Source organism: Salmo salar, chromosome 20, assembly GCF_965601325.2.
Source record: "Salmo salar chromosome 20, fSalSal1, whole genome shotgun sequence".
Classification (NCBI taxonomy): Eukaryota; Metazoa; Chordata; class Actinopteri; order Salmoniformes; family Salmonidae; genus Salmo; species Salmo salar.
The window spans coordinates 48,230,673-48,246,095 of NC_138310.1; the positions used below are offsets into that span (position 1 = coordinate 48,230,673).

General features: G+C 40.7%; 1 protein-coding gene across 2 annotated transcripts in view; it reads right to left on the reverse strand.

Moving 5' to 3' along the window:
* Window positions 1-9,086: 9,086 nt before the first annotated feature.
* LOC123729248 (prostacyclin receptor) overlaps window positions 9,087-15,423 on the reverse strand; it is a 54,493-nt gene continuing 48,156 nt past the window's right edge. For both annotated transcript variants that reach the window (XM_045703530.2, XM_045703529.2), the window contains one exon: window positions 9,087-14,657. In XM_045703530.2, the coding sequence (XP_045559486.1) occupies window positions 14,334-14,657 (324 nt within the window). In that variant the 3' untranslated portion in view covers window positions 9,087-14,333. The remainder of the gene's footprint in view (window positions 14,658-15,423) is intronic.

Consider the following 15,423-nt stretch of genomic DNA (forward strand, 5'->3'; position numbering starts at 1 on the left):
GCTCCGCTTGCTGTTCTACTGAAGAGTATATATTCACTAATATATTTATTTTTGTCAGTGAGTTGAAAAAAGAAATTTCAGGCTGGTATAAATGAGGGGTTTAAAATGTATTATTTAAGGTTGAATGGCAGGAATGCTAGCATATGTATTGAATTGTTGCTTATAAGACAACTTTGGGACTAAAACTGTTTCTGGCTAGCTTTTACTGGTTGGTTAACTTTGAAAGGTTGGAAAAGACACATGGTTAAGGACTGTTAATCTTCTGGAGATAGTGTACAAATTTAAAGATGTGAAATATTAATGTTTGCCATGAATAAATACATTGACTGTACTTCACTATATGACTGTCTCCTTGCATAATACTTCATTTTTATTGCTCACTTTGTGTAAAATGTGCTGACTTTAGCATGTACTCATGGCAGTTATTTGGAGTATGGATGGAACTTAAACTCAGTTCAATTAGTGTGTGTATCCCTGGCTGCCAGTCTCTTTGCAGTCTTCATAATATCCTTTACAAGACACCCTCTGAGATTGGGTCAGAGGAGGTCACCCTGGCCTCTGTAAGAGGAGCTATCCCTGGCTGCACCAGGCTATATTTGGTGGCTCCTGGGATTGCCACAGGAGCCTCTGGTAATCCGGGTTAGTCCGGTTCGTGACATCTCACCCCTGTAACTCCCAAGTCCCACCCACACGTGACAGGCAGGGACAGCCAATGAGATCAATCATACCTGGGGACGGTTGGATGTGATAGATTATTTTATAGTACAGTAAGTAGCTCCGGTACATTAATTAGGAACCTGAGGACCTCACTCAGCTGGAAAGCTATGACCCCCTTTACTGCACTTCAACTGCCCATGTCTAAATATAGTCTGTCGGTTGTAAATAAAACACATGATCGTGACTGGACAAGATGCCTGTGTAGGGGCGTAAATTACAATTTATGTAGAGATATTACGTTACTGCACTAGTGTAGGAAATTCAATATAATCTGTTATTTAGGAGCAAACTTGTTCTTTAAAGCTTGTTCAGTGAATATTCAAGGTATTGGTCTGCTGCGTTAGAGTGCCTACCCTACTGGTAGTAGATGAGAATAGCCTCTGTTCACATGATATTCTTCCAACTACAGCAGATCTGAAGGAACCAAATAACTGACAGGTTGCTGGTTCGAATACCCGAGCCGACAAGGTGTAATAATAAAAAAACATTTTTTTACTGCCACCTAGTGTTTGCTCACAAGTATAATTCATTGGCTGATCCCTCCTGAAGATGGAATTATGTGATCCTTCCTTAACACATTGGAATTCCCACCCAGTTGACTACTTTCAAATGGTGGAAGCCCTCAATTGCAATGTCCTCTAACTCTTACGTGTTGTCCTCATCTTTCATAGTTGTGTGGAGGACGAAATGGTCTTATGTGATGCTCTGCTCTGGGTGTAGTTTCACATATCCTCACTAGATGATGCTGTATCATTGTCTTGGAATCTGCTCAGAAGTCTGTCAGCTGACAGTTATAGAATTTTTATACAATGGGTGGGTCTAATCCTGAATGCTGATTGGTTAAAACCGCATTCCAGCAGGTGTCTATTCCACAAGTTACCACCGGCTAAATCTATGACGTTAAAATGCCTATCTACTCGGTTCCATCTGACTGCGCAATCTACTGTCTCATCAGCCCAGCCAGGCAATTTATAACCTTGATCTCCACTATAAAAAGCATCTAGACAGTATCTCACATTTCTTTTAGACTAACATTTTGTTTCCAACAGTGGAGATTTGTATAAACCTTGCTGTCTGTCTCTGACATTTGCAACATTGTTTCAATATTGAAATTTGATCTCCTGCTGTCCCATAGTAATGAACGTGTTGGGACGAGACAGCGTTTCTCAGGCAGTCAAAATCATGAATCGGCTGGAATCCTCTTAATGGATATATATAAAAAATAAATAAATAGAAAACAGTTCAAACAAAACGCAGCCAATTTGCAGTCTTTCCAGCTTCAGTTTGAAGTGATTCTACTTTGCACACTCATCTACTGTCAAATCTACCATTCCAGTGTTTTAATTGCTATATTGTGTTTACTTCACCACCATGGCCTATTTATTGCCTTTACCTCCCTTATCTCACCTCATTTGCTCACATTGTATATAGACTTATTTTTCTACTGTATATGTCAAACTGCTTTGCTTTATCTTGGCCAGGTCGCAGTTGTAAATGAGAACTTGTTCTCAACTTGCCTACCTGGTTAAATAAAGGTGAAATAAATAAATAATAAAAAATCAATTAAATACAAATAAAAATTGTGTTACTGTAGCTGTGTTGTTGGCTAGCTCCTCTGAACGACAGTGTCCTGACGAGGGAGCACATTTTCTATGCCAGGCAAAATTGTGCCTCATTAGCTCATTGTTATGGATGTATCCAAATAAATGTCACTAGAAAACAGCTTAAACAAATACAAATGCAGCTACTTGCTGTTATTCTGGCTTTTTGATGTGACTGTAAGTTAGCTAGCAAGAAAGGGATAAGAACATTTCCAGCCAGTATGGCGATGGAACTCTTAGAACAAACGACTGGGTTGTGTCCATAGATACAGAACAAAAACACTGATCAACTGGGTCGCTTCTCCAGTTAACCCTAGATTTGTGTCGGGACTATATCTTGTGGAAGGATGAAATAGTATGAATAAATTAATCAAAATAACGTTTTTAATGAAAATATGTCAATCATTATTTGAATATGTTGATAACCCGTTGTGAAAATGTCCTCGAAGCTGGTGTTTGTAGGATATATTGGCACAGATTGCCAGCCCCCTACTTTAACTTGGGGATTTCTTTTATTTTACTAGGCAAGTCAGTTAAGAACAAATTCTTATTTACAATGACGGCCTAGGAACAGTGGGTTAACTTCCTTGTTCAGGGGCAGAACGACAGATTTTTACCTTGTCAGCTCGGGGATTCAATCTAGCAACCTTTCAGTTACTGGCCCCATGCTCTAACCACTAGGCTACCTGTGGCCTAACAACACCTGTGCCAATATATCCTCCAAACACCGGCTTCTCGGGCATTATCATTTAAGTAGACATTACATTATATTTTTAAATCATCGCTGTGTGTTTATTGCATGAAAAAAACTCAACATATATTTTTATAATGTATTTCCCTGATCCCCCTTTTGCCATTGATTTGCTCAGTCTGATTTTGTGGCTGTGTTGATACAAATGTAAATATATTGACATACACAGCCCTGATTTGCGGATAAGATTGTCTATAGTCCAGAGCCTATCCGCTTACCCCGTCACAGTAGGAGGATACATATGCAAATAAAAGACGACTGGTCATTGGTCAGAATAATCAGATCGGATTGTGATGTCATGCTGAACAGGCTGAAATTCCAGGCTTATTTTGTTTTTAAAGCTCTTAAACTAAAATGGAATTATCATCATTTTCACAATTTCAGTGTTATTTCGACCTCATAGTGTGGAAATATAAAAAACTACTGGAAAATCTACCTTTTGACTGAACATTTCAATGAGTTGAGACTGGTGCTAGTCATTTAATGGGAAAATCATTCTGAAACTGCTCTTATGCTTGTGATTGGTTCAGCAGACCAGTCCCTCAAGGACTGAAAGGTATTGGTCCAGCATAAGCCTTGTTATTAATTTAGGTGTTTGTTGCTCTGTCTCTGTGTCATTAGTAAGATAATATAATTATCCCCTGACATTAATCTTAGTAGGGAAATCTAACACAATCGATTTAGCCTTTCTAATTATCTCGCATTTCACGACTCAGTTATTGTTTGCCACCCATTCTTTTTTACAGACTCCTGGTCACCACTGAATTTTTTTAGTTTTTTTCATCAAATCAAAAGTTATTCAAGTTGAGAGTTCGGGCCATTGATGTGCTACTACTGTACCACATATCAAATGTAGCAGAACTGGTTGGAATTGTGTAGAATTAGCTTTAGAAATGCTAAATGCTTTCAGCCTCATTGCAAAATGTGTAGAATAATATGTGATTAGTTATTAAACTGCACATTTTCTCTCTGCCCCATGGCAATATGTGTAGAATAGCAGGAAATGGGCTTTAAAAAAGCAACATTTTCTCTCAGCCTCATGGAAAAATATGTGGAGTAGCATGAGTTTAGCTATAAAATTGTACATTTTTCTCTGGTAAAATGAGTAGAATTGTAGGAAGTGAACTATTTCCTCCCCCAAAAAGAGCACTGCTCTTTCCTGTGGCACGCCACTGCTTCCACCCCTAAAGCTACTGACTGCCTTTCCAAACTGCCTTTCCAACCAGACATATGAAGCTGTGAAAGACCATCAACCACAGCCTGCCAGATCACTACATTTGTTTTGGTTTTCAAAGCGACTTTGATATTCTCGCTTGTAATGAAAAACACTATACAAAATACATGTATTATTATTATTTTTATAACCTGGAAGGTATAGAGACACACTGGTTGAATCAATGTTGTTTCCACATCATTTCAATGAAATGACGTTGAATTGGCGTCTGTGCCCAATGGGGAGCAATAATAATGCAATCTTTTTTAAGTCACTAACTACGTCATGGCTCATTGGTCAAAGCCTATGGGGAAATGAATGTTTTTTGGGGGATAAATGCCAAAAATAAGGTCCGTGGTAAACACAGGCTTAGGAGATCTTATGCATTTTCTTCTGTGAAATAATCTTCATCCGCTAACATAACTTTTGGGGAATTTTGAAGGATTTATGTAATCAAAACAAGCACCTAAGCGCATAAAGGCTTCATAATTGATGAAGTCATGTTAACTGACTGATATTATCTCACATAGAACAAAATGTATCTTCTAAGCCTGTGTTAACTAACCTCAGACTTTATTTTCTGCGTTTATCTAAAAAGCCCCATTCTGCAGCCAAAGAGACAAACATCTAATATGATTTGCCCCAGCTACTTCAGAAAGCTTTTTGGGCCATTGGACATTGACCCTTAGGGCTGTAACACTGACCGTGTCTCCCTCACTTAGTTTGCCATTACAAACCTAAAGGTTAAACGAAGGCATGGAAGTCATGACCTTTTATTAATGAGGTGTTTGATTCTGTTCTACAGTCAAGAACAGTTCCAACTGGACAGACATGCACTTCTGGAAAAGTGGGATATCTGTGGTCAGATGGCTCAATCCACCTGCAGAAACTCATTACTTACTTTCCCTTTAACCAAAAAGCCCTTGGTCAAGGGAGGTGTCTGGCCTCTATGCACCACAAGGAGTGATGTCCTCTGTTCCAAGTCACAGAAAACAGATGCCTACCTTTCACTGGAGGTTGACATATTAATCGCTGATGGTCATTATAATTACTCCATGGGGAGTCATTGCAGGACTCCTTGACGGAATTTCCTGGAGCGGAACACCATCTCTGTTAAACACATCACCTTTGGTAAACTAGGTAACACGACGCATGCTGCACAGAGAGCAAAAGTGTATTGTCAGGATATCAATCTTTGATTTTGCTTTATGTGTTCTCCATCGAAAGTGTCCAATCAGCAATGAGGTATGATATCTATGTGTAAAAGTAGAAAACTAGTATGATTCTCTTTCCTGTAAATAAAAAATGTCAGGTCGTTTTGAAAATCAGTCTGGAAATAGCCACCAAAATAAAATTAAACAATCATTCTGGTGTTATTAGAACACAGGATGTTCACTCTGAAAATGCAGATCGTATTTGAAATCAGATTAAATGTGAGTCATACTCAGAGGTTCATGGCCTTTTTATCAATAAAAGACATAGACAAGGGGCTCCCCAAGTAATAACACTTAGAAAACTACTGTTTGAAAATCACACTTTGGTTAATGCTCTTTCAACACAAATTCCCTGTTAGATCAATAAGTCAATGGATTGATTTCAGATGAGAATTCCCCATAGACTCTAACATTGTACTTAAAACCCTTCTCAAATTCTCAAAGGCTTCCTTTGCAATGTCACACAATTACGCATTAGGGCGCGATTCAATCCATATTGCCAAAGTTCAGCGCTATAGCATGCCTGAAATGTAAAGGTAATTTCCAATTGACCCTACATATGCAGTGTTTACCATGAATGCAGTCTCCTGCGAATGCGGAAACATAGCCTTTAAATTTCCATCGCTCTGTAGGGCGGATCTTCAGTGCTACAGATTGAATCAAGCCCTTAGTTTTTGTATCTCTCAACCCACCCCCAAGCTGAGGAGGTCAGAGATCAAAGTATGATCACTGTTTCACAATTTCATTTATCAGGAGGAAAGGGAAAGATGTCGACTGAGGGTCTCAGGTGAGGGTCAAGGTCACTGACAGATAAGGTGGTCAAGTTCACCCACTGTAATTAGAGTTTGAGAAAGACTGAGTTCTGAGGAAGAAATAAAAAATGAAAGAAAGACAATGAAAGAACAAGAAAATGCTCATGTGGAAGTGTGTGTATACTGCTACGTATCAGTCTGGTTCATCTCAGTTCATCACTCCCTGTTCTGTTCGTCCATTCTATTTCCATCTGGTTAATCAAGTAACACTTTTAATTACAACCTCAGTGAGGGCCAGGACTGCTGTTCATTAGTGCTCTGCTTCAGATAAAGATTCATCACTGTCAAGACTCTGGTGAATCACAGATAACCAGGGTGATGGGCTTCCTGTCCGTACAACAGACCAGGGCGCTGTTCCAAAACTAGAGCAAAGCATCTTTCCATGCTTCTGATCCTCTGTAGCCCAGTTGGTAAAGCATGGTGCTTGCAATGCCAAGATAGTGGGTTCAATTCCTGCGACCACCTATATGGATACACACGTCTGCTAAATGACATATATTACATTATTAATAATTGACTTGCCATGACTAAATTAACAAAAGTATTGTGATACATTAGTGATGACTTCAATGAAGGGAGGAAGGAAGGAAGCATTTAGAATATATTGTCACGCTGCCGACAGACCTGGGTACTGCATTTCAGACACGTTTGTTTAAAGGACCGTTTTATTATGTTAATGATATTCCTGAAATGTAAAACACTTCTCCAGACATCGCAAGATATATGACCTGTGCAAAATGTGTATCTGGAATGCTACTGTCTCAAAAGACAGGCCTGCTGGTTTTACAGTCTTGAGCACACATACTACTCAACCAGAGTGATTACATGAGGAATCAGCTACGTGAATAGCCTGTACAAAATGACATTCACCTCGCTCAAGGAGTGTTCGCTCGACCAAGTCTTTGTGATAATGGTGATGATGATGAAAGACCATGAAGACAGGCAGAGGGATTTTGGATGGTATCAGAGCGCCTGTTTCTGTATTGGCTCTTAGTGATAAATAAATCTATTGTTATCCCAGGAAATATCATCTTGCAAATGAAGGACCATCTTCAACCACTTAGTGGAATCCCATTAACGGGGAATATTATATATGGAATTTGTTACGTTATTATGAATAAACTGTTTTTGGCTTGTAAACTCTCTCTCTCTTACGCACGCGCAGACACACACAAACACTTGTCCATCATCACAGATTAATAAGACATACACTACCGGTCAAAAGTTATAGAACACCTACTCATTCAAGGGATTTGCTTTATTTTGACTATTTTCTACATTGTAGAATAATAGTGAAGACATCAACTATGAACTAACACATATGGGATCACGTAGTAACCAAAAAATGTGTTAAACATCAAAATCTATTTTATATTTGAGATTGTTCAGATATCAAGGCAAAGGGTGGCTGACAGCTTTGCTCACTCTTGGCATTCTCTCAACCAGCTTCATGAGGTAGTCACCTGGAATGCATATCAATTAACAGGTGTGCCTTGTTCATTTGTGGAATTTCTTTCCCTCTTAATGCGTTTCAGTCAATCAGTTGTGTTGTGACAAGGTAGGGGTGGTATACAGAAGATGGTATTTTACCAAATAGGGCTAAGTCCATGTTATGGCAAGAACAGCTCAAATAAGCAAAGAGAAACAACAGTCCATCATTACTTTAAGACGTGAAGGTCAGTCAATACGGAACATTTCAAGAACTTTGAAAGTTTCTTCAAGTGCAGTCGCAAAACCCATCAAGCGCTATGATGAAACTGGCTCTCATGAGGACCGCCACAGGAATGGAAGACCCAGAGTTACCTCTGCTGCAGAGGATACGTTCATTAGAGTTACCAGCCTCAGAAGTTGCATCCCAAATAAATACTTCACAGAGTTCAAGTAACAGACACATCTCAACATCAACTGTTCAGAGGAGACTGCGTGAATCAGGCCTTTGTGGTCGAATTGCTGCAAAGAAACCACTTGGGCCAAGAATTATGAGCAATGGACATTAGACCGGTGGAAATCTGTCCTTTGGCCTGGAGTCCAAATTTGAGATTTTTGGTTCCAGCCACTGTCTTTGTGAGACGCAGAGTAGGAGAATGGATGATCTCCGCATGTATTGTTCCCACCGTAAAGCATGAAGGAGGAAGTGTGATGGTGTGGGGGTGCTTTGCTGGTGACACCATCAGTGATTTATTTAGAATTCACTTAATCAGCATGGCTACCACAGCATTCTGCAGCGATACACCATCCCATCTGGTTTGGGCTTAGTGGGACTATCATTTGTTTTTCAACAGGACAATGACCCAACACACCTCCAGGCTGTGTAAGGGCTATTTTACCAAGAAGGAGAGTGATGTAGTGCTGCATCAGATGACCTGGCCTCCACATTCCCCCGACCTCAACCAAATTGAAATGGTTTGGGATAAGTCGGACCGCAGAGTGAAGGAAAAGCAGCCAACAAGTGCTCAGCATATGAGGGAACTCCTTCAAGACTGTATGTAAAAGCATTCCAGGTGAAGCTGGTTGAGAGAATGCTAAGAGTGTGCAAAGCTGTCATCAAGGCAAAAGGTGGCTATTTGAAGAATCAGAAATATAAACTATATTTTGATTTGTTTAACACTTTTTTGGTTAATACATGATTCCATGTGTGTTACTTCATAGTTTATGTCTTCACTATTATTCTACAATGTAGAAAATACTAAAAATAAAGAAAAGCCCTTGAATGAGTAGATGTTCTTAAACTTTTGACCGGTAGTGTACATGCGGAAAGTAATTCACACAATAGGGAAGTTACGTTATATATACTCTTAATCTTTATTTAGCATTTTAATCTTTTTACATAGGAACATGTACAGCAACCTATATACAACACATCTAACATGTATTCACATTTGTTACAATTGATCCCAATACTGCAAGAACATATCTGACACCGTATATTCTCAAGTGCAAGAAGCCAGACTGGAACACACACTGGGCATGTGGCACATCATAGCTCGGGAAACAAAATCACTACAACACACCGCAAAACACAACACAAATCACATACACAAACATCAAACACAACAGCACAAAACATCCATACAACACAATTGAGAGAACACATAGAAACGTACACAAAAAGGACTTACCACCAGCAACTACAAACGCAGCACTCTTCATGCAATCACTATCAGAGGCTGCGTTTACACAGGCTGATCTTTTTTTCTGATCTTTTTTGTTGTTGTAATTGGCCTATTTAACAATCTGATCAGCTCTAAAAAAAAAAATCTGATGGATGTGAAAAGATCAGAATTGGGCTGCCTATGTAACCGCAGCCATAGCGGTGGAGGAGAAAGCTGACAGAAAAAGCCACAACTTCAAACATCGTTTTGTGAGCTTTTTCAACGACAGAACTACAGACACAGGAGCAGTTCATATATTGACTAAATTCAAACAGACTCATACATATGTAGGATCTTCATTTGATCACTGCACTGCAATAAATTCATATGAGCATCATAATATACATAAATTCACTGAAAACACACATTAACACACAGTTATATTAACAGTATTGCACTTTTCATGTAGCCTCATTTTTACCAGCTAATAGCCTAACCACCGATCAAGAAACAATATGGACTAAACGTTCAAATCATTTTACTGCAGGATTATTTTGCTGTGACAATATAGGTCAAATGAATTAGCTTGATAAGAAAGAGATAAGAGGTACCCTCTTGAGTGAGTGCACTAAGGAATGCCCATACGATATATTGTACAACCGAATAGCTCCATAGACACGTCTCTCTCAATGAGCCCATAATACACCCTAGCTTTGATTACCTACAACAGCGTATTGATGACGGAAGTGTTGGATGCAAAGGTTTGGAAACTGAGACATGGATTTAAGACATGTCACATGCACATGCATAGGATCCATGATCAATTCATCCTTAAAAGAAGATAAAGAGATTGACCATCATTAAAACTTGACCAAAGATCCAGGGGACATGCACGCAGAAGAGGCCGTCACGTTGTAGGAAGGTGATCTGATGTGACCTAGCCCGGTACGAACCATTCTGATCTCACGCGCTTACGTTCTGTTTCGCTACATGGATCCGTGCCCGTAAGCGCACGAGATCAGGATGGTTCGTACGAGGCTAGCTGTGACCTGCATCCCGCACTTCAATTATGTGACAGATCAGAGGGACATTATAAGAGCTAAGAGGGCAAAGAGATTGCCAATAAAACACAGCATAACCAAATCACATCTTTCTCATTCCTGCATGTTGATTTACTACACTGTTGTGAATGTCATTTGAAGATAATGACCTGAATGCCTTAGGCATATTGTCTGTTCTGATGTATTGTTTTGTACATTTACAAGATGTGAAATCATTCAGGAAGTGAGGAACTCTAAATTCCATAAGGTAGTAATGGTGGACACCACCATACCATCTTTGGTAAGCTAACGAAATGATTAGTAGATATTTTAACAGGAACATTCTCTCCCCAGCTTGGAAATGGTGTTCAGTGATACCTGGACAGAAGACCTAGTGCAATGTTTTCACGGGCGTGTGTATATACAGTGCCTTCAGAAACTATTCATACCCCTTGACTTTTCCACATTTTGTTGTTTCAGCCTGAATTTAATGTTTAATGTTTTTAAAAATGTTTACAAATTCATTACAAATGAAAAGCTGAAATGTCTCGAGTCAATAAGTATTCAACCTCTTTGTTATGGCAAGCCTAAATAAACTCAGGAGTAAAAATTTGCTTAACATATCAAATAATATGTTTAATGGTAAAGAATTGTCCCTGTGCCCAAGAAAGCAAAGGTAACCTGCCTAAATGACTACGGCCCCGTATCACTTACATCGGTAGCCATGAAGTGCTTAGAAACGCTGGTTATGGCTCACAACACCATCATCCCAGAAACAATAGACCCACTTCAATTTGCATACTGCCCCAACATATCCACAGATGATGCAAATCTCTATTGCACTCAACATTGCCCTTTCCCACCTGGACAAAAGGAACACCTACGTGAGAATGCCGGTCATTGACTACAGCTCAGCGTTTAACACCATAGTGACCTCAAAGCTCAACACTAAGGTAAGGACCTTGGGACTAAACACCTCCCTCTGCAACTGGATCCTGGACTTCCTGATGGGCAGCCCCCAGGTGGTAAGGGTAGACAACAACACATCTGCCACGCTGATCCGCAACACTGGTGCCCCTCAGGGGTGCGTGCTTAGTCCCCTCCTGTACTCCCTGTTCACCCATGACTGCATGGCCAAGCACGACTCCAACACTAACATTAAGTTTGCCGATGACACAATGGTGGTAGGCCTGATCACGACAACGATGAGACATCCTATAGGGAGAAGATCAGAAACCTGGAAGTGTGGTGCCAGGACAACTTCTTCCTCAACGTGATCAAGACAAAAAGGAGATTATCGTGGACTACAGGAAAAGGAGGGCCAAGCACGCCTCCATTCTCATCGACGGGGCTGTAGTGGAGCAGGTTGAGAGCTTAAAGTTCCTGGGTGTCCACATCACCAACAAACTATCATGGTACAAACACATCAAGACAGTCGTGAAGAGGGCACGACAACACCTATTTAAAAGATTTGGCATGGGTCCTCAGATCCTCAAAATGTTATACAGCTGCACCATCGAGAGCATCCTTACTGGTTGCATCACCGCCTGGTATGGCAAACGGCTCGTCCTCCGACCACAAGGCGCTACAGAGGGTAGTGCGTACGGCCCAGTACATCACTGGGGCCAAGCTTCCTGCCATTCAGGACCTCTATACCAGGCAGTGTCAGAGGAAGGCCCTAAAAATTGACAAAGACTCCAGCTACCCTCTGCTACCACACGGCGAGCGGTACCAGAGCGCCAAGTCAAGGTCCAAGAGTCTTCTTAACAGCTTCTACCCCCAAGCCATAAGACTGCTGAACAGCTAATCAAATGGCTACTCTGACTATTTGCATTGAGCCGCCCCCCCTTTTCTTACGCTGCTGCTACTCGCTGTTTATTACCCCTACCTACATGTACAAATTACCTCAATTAACCTGTACCCTGGCATATTGACTCGGTACCGGTACCCCCTGTGTATAGCCTCGTTATTCTTATTTTATTGTTGCTCTTTTATTTTTAATTTATTTAGTAAATATTTTTCTTAAAACTGCATTGTTGGTTAAGGGCTTGTAAGTAAATATTCGGCGCATGTGACAAATAACATTTTATTCAACTCTGATGGACTCACTCTGCGTGCAATAATAGTGATGATTTTTACCCTACACTTACAAGTATCTGTAAGGTCCATCAGTCGAGCAGTGAATTTCAAACACAGATCCTACCACAAAGACCAAGGTTTTCCAATGCCTCGCAAAGAAGGGCACCTTTTGGTAGATGGGTAAAAACAAAAGCTGACATTAAATATCCCTTTGAGCACGATGAAGTTATTAATTACACTTGAAATGGTGTATCAACACCCAGTCACTACAAAGCTACATGCATCCAACTCAGAGAGGAAGGAAACCACTCAGGGATTTCACCATGAGGCCAATGGTGACTTTAAAACAGTTACAGAGTTTAATGCCAGTTTAATGCCTGTGAAAGGAGAAAACTGAGTTTGGATCAACAAAATTGTGGTTACTCTACAATACTAACCTTAATGACAGAGTGAAAAGAAGGAAGCTTGAACAGAATAAAAATATTCCAAAACATGCATCCTGTTTGCAACAAGGCACTAAAGTAAAACTGCAAAAAATGTGGCAAAGAAATTGATTTCATGTCTTGAATATAAAGCGTTATGTTTGGGGCAAATCCAACACATCACTGAGCACCATTCTTCATATTTTCAAGTATGGCAGTGGTTGCATCCTGTTATGGGTATACTTGTCATCGGCAAGGACTAGGGACTTTTTTAGGATAGAAACGGAATAGAGCTAAGCACAGGAAAAATCCTAGAGGAAAACCAGGTAAAGTCTGCTTTAGGAGACATATTCACCTTTCAGTAGGATAATAATCTAAAACACAAGGCCATATATATTGTACATTGGAGTAGCTTCCCAAGATGACATTGAATGTTCCTGATTGGCTTAGTTAGTTTTGACTTAAAAATCGGCTTGAAAATCTATGGCAAGACTTGAAAATGTCTGTCTAGCAATGACAGAGCTTGAAGGATTTTAAAAAAATTAACGTGAAAATATTGTACAATCCAGGTGTGCAAAGCTCTTATAGACTTACCCAGAAAGACTCATAGCTGTAATCGCTCCGAAAGGTGATTATAACACTCAGGTGTGAATACTTACGTAAATAAGATATTCCTGTATTTCATTTTCAATACATTTGCAAACATTTCTAAAAACCTATTTTCACTTCGTCATTATGGCGTATTGTGTGCAATTGGTGAGAAAAACAATATATCTAATCCATTTTGAAATCAGGCTGTAACACAACAAAATGTGGAGTAAGTCAAGGGGTGGCAGGTAGCCTGGTGGTTAGAGCGTTGGACTTGTAACCGAGAAGTTGCAAGATCGAATCCCCGAGCTGACAAGGTACAAATCTGTCGTTCTGCCCCTGAACAAGGCAGTTAACCCACTGTTCCTAGGCCATTACTGAAAATAAGAATTTGTTATTAACCGACTTGCTTAAAGGTAAAAATAAAGTATGGATACTATCTGAAGGCACTGTATGTCGACAGAGTTCTTTGCCCCTCCAGGACTGGTTGTCCATAATGAATCCCCCTTAGTGGTCCTCTCCTGCATACATCCATTTCAGTTGCTTGGAGTTTTTTTTGTTTTCAGTGTTTGGAGGCATAATCGCTCACTTTATTCACTCATTTGCAGTCTTTTTATATGGCACTAACATGTATGAAACATGTAGCTCATGCATCGGTATACTCATGCATCGGTATACTATATGCATTCTAGTCAACAGTGGATAAGGTACCTGTAAGTACTAGTGGTCAAAAAAGTTAATTCTCCAAACCCTAAATCCCAAACCCCTTCCCCCAATTGTCTTCTCTCCCACATCCATCCCTCCCTAAATCCCATCCTCTTTCCTGCCCCGAGTCCCACCCCCACATAAGAGGCTGGAGTATAGCTTGGGCTGCAAGGAAACAGAGGGCAAGGGTTTGGGAGACTCCCTGTGGTCGTCAGGGGTTAAGAAGGTGCAGTGGGCCGTGTTCTTCACCGCTCCCCCCGTGAAGTGGCAGCGCAGCAGCGAGCGCAGGTGGCGGAACACGGACTTGCGGAAGATGATGAAGACCCAGGGGTCCACGATGGGGTTGAGGGCCTGGAAACGGAACGCCAGCAGGTTCTCCTGGTCGTCACCCACCGGCTCGATGGCATTGGCAAAACCGGCAATCTAAGGAGGAGAGACAGAGAGAGAGTTAGATAGAGGATTTTTGTTTATTAGGATCCCATTTAGCTATTGCACATGCAGCAGCTACTCTTACTCGTCAAAATAAAATGTAAAATAAGTTTTATGTGGAGGGAGATAAACAGCAAAAAAAATTGCTGGATACTAAAGGGTGGGGGAAGAGAGTGACAAGGGAGAAAGAGAGGAGTAAGGACAAGATACTGTATAAAATCCCATCACATGCCAGTATACAGGACAGAACGAGCCAGGCAGACACAGAGACAGACAGACATCCTGGCCACAGAGAGCAGCTGGCACCAAAAGCATCTCAGCCACCTCATTCCTTTCCTCCGTCTTCAATCCCCTTATTTCCTGTGATATATTCAATAAACAGTCCCATAATTGATTACGTGGCCTGATTGAGTGGTGTCGTGTCACAGCGTAAATGTTTCCCTGTTGCTAAGGCCTGGGAGTGAAAAGTAATAACCCAAAAGACGGAGTGGGAGCAGCCCAGGGACCATTACAGGTCTGAGCCGTGCCAAATCAGCATGCAGGAGGGAGCAGGAGCAGCACAACGCTCCCTCATCTCCACCATGGGCTAACTAGCCAAAACAGACAATGTCCTGTAACGCACTGACAGACTTTATAAAAAGGCGGAGAACATTGTGCAGACACTGTATTCGTGTTGCCGTATTGCCACAACCACAGTGAACTAATGTTTCTGTAGAAATGTAGCAATGCCTTTGATGGACATGAATCCCCACATTGCACA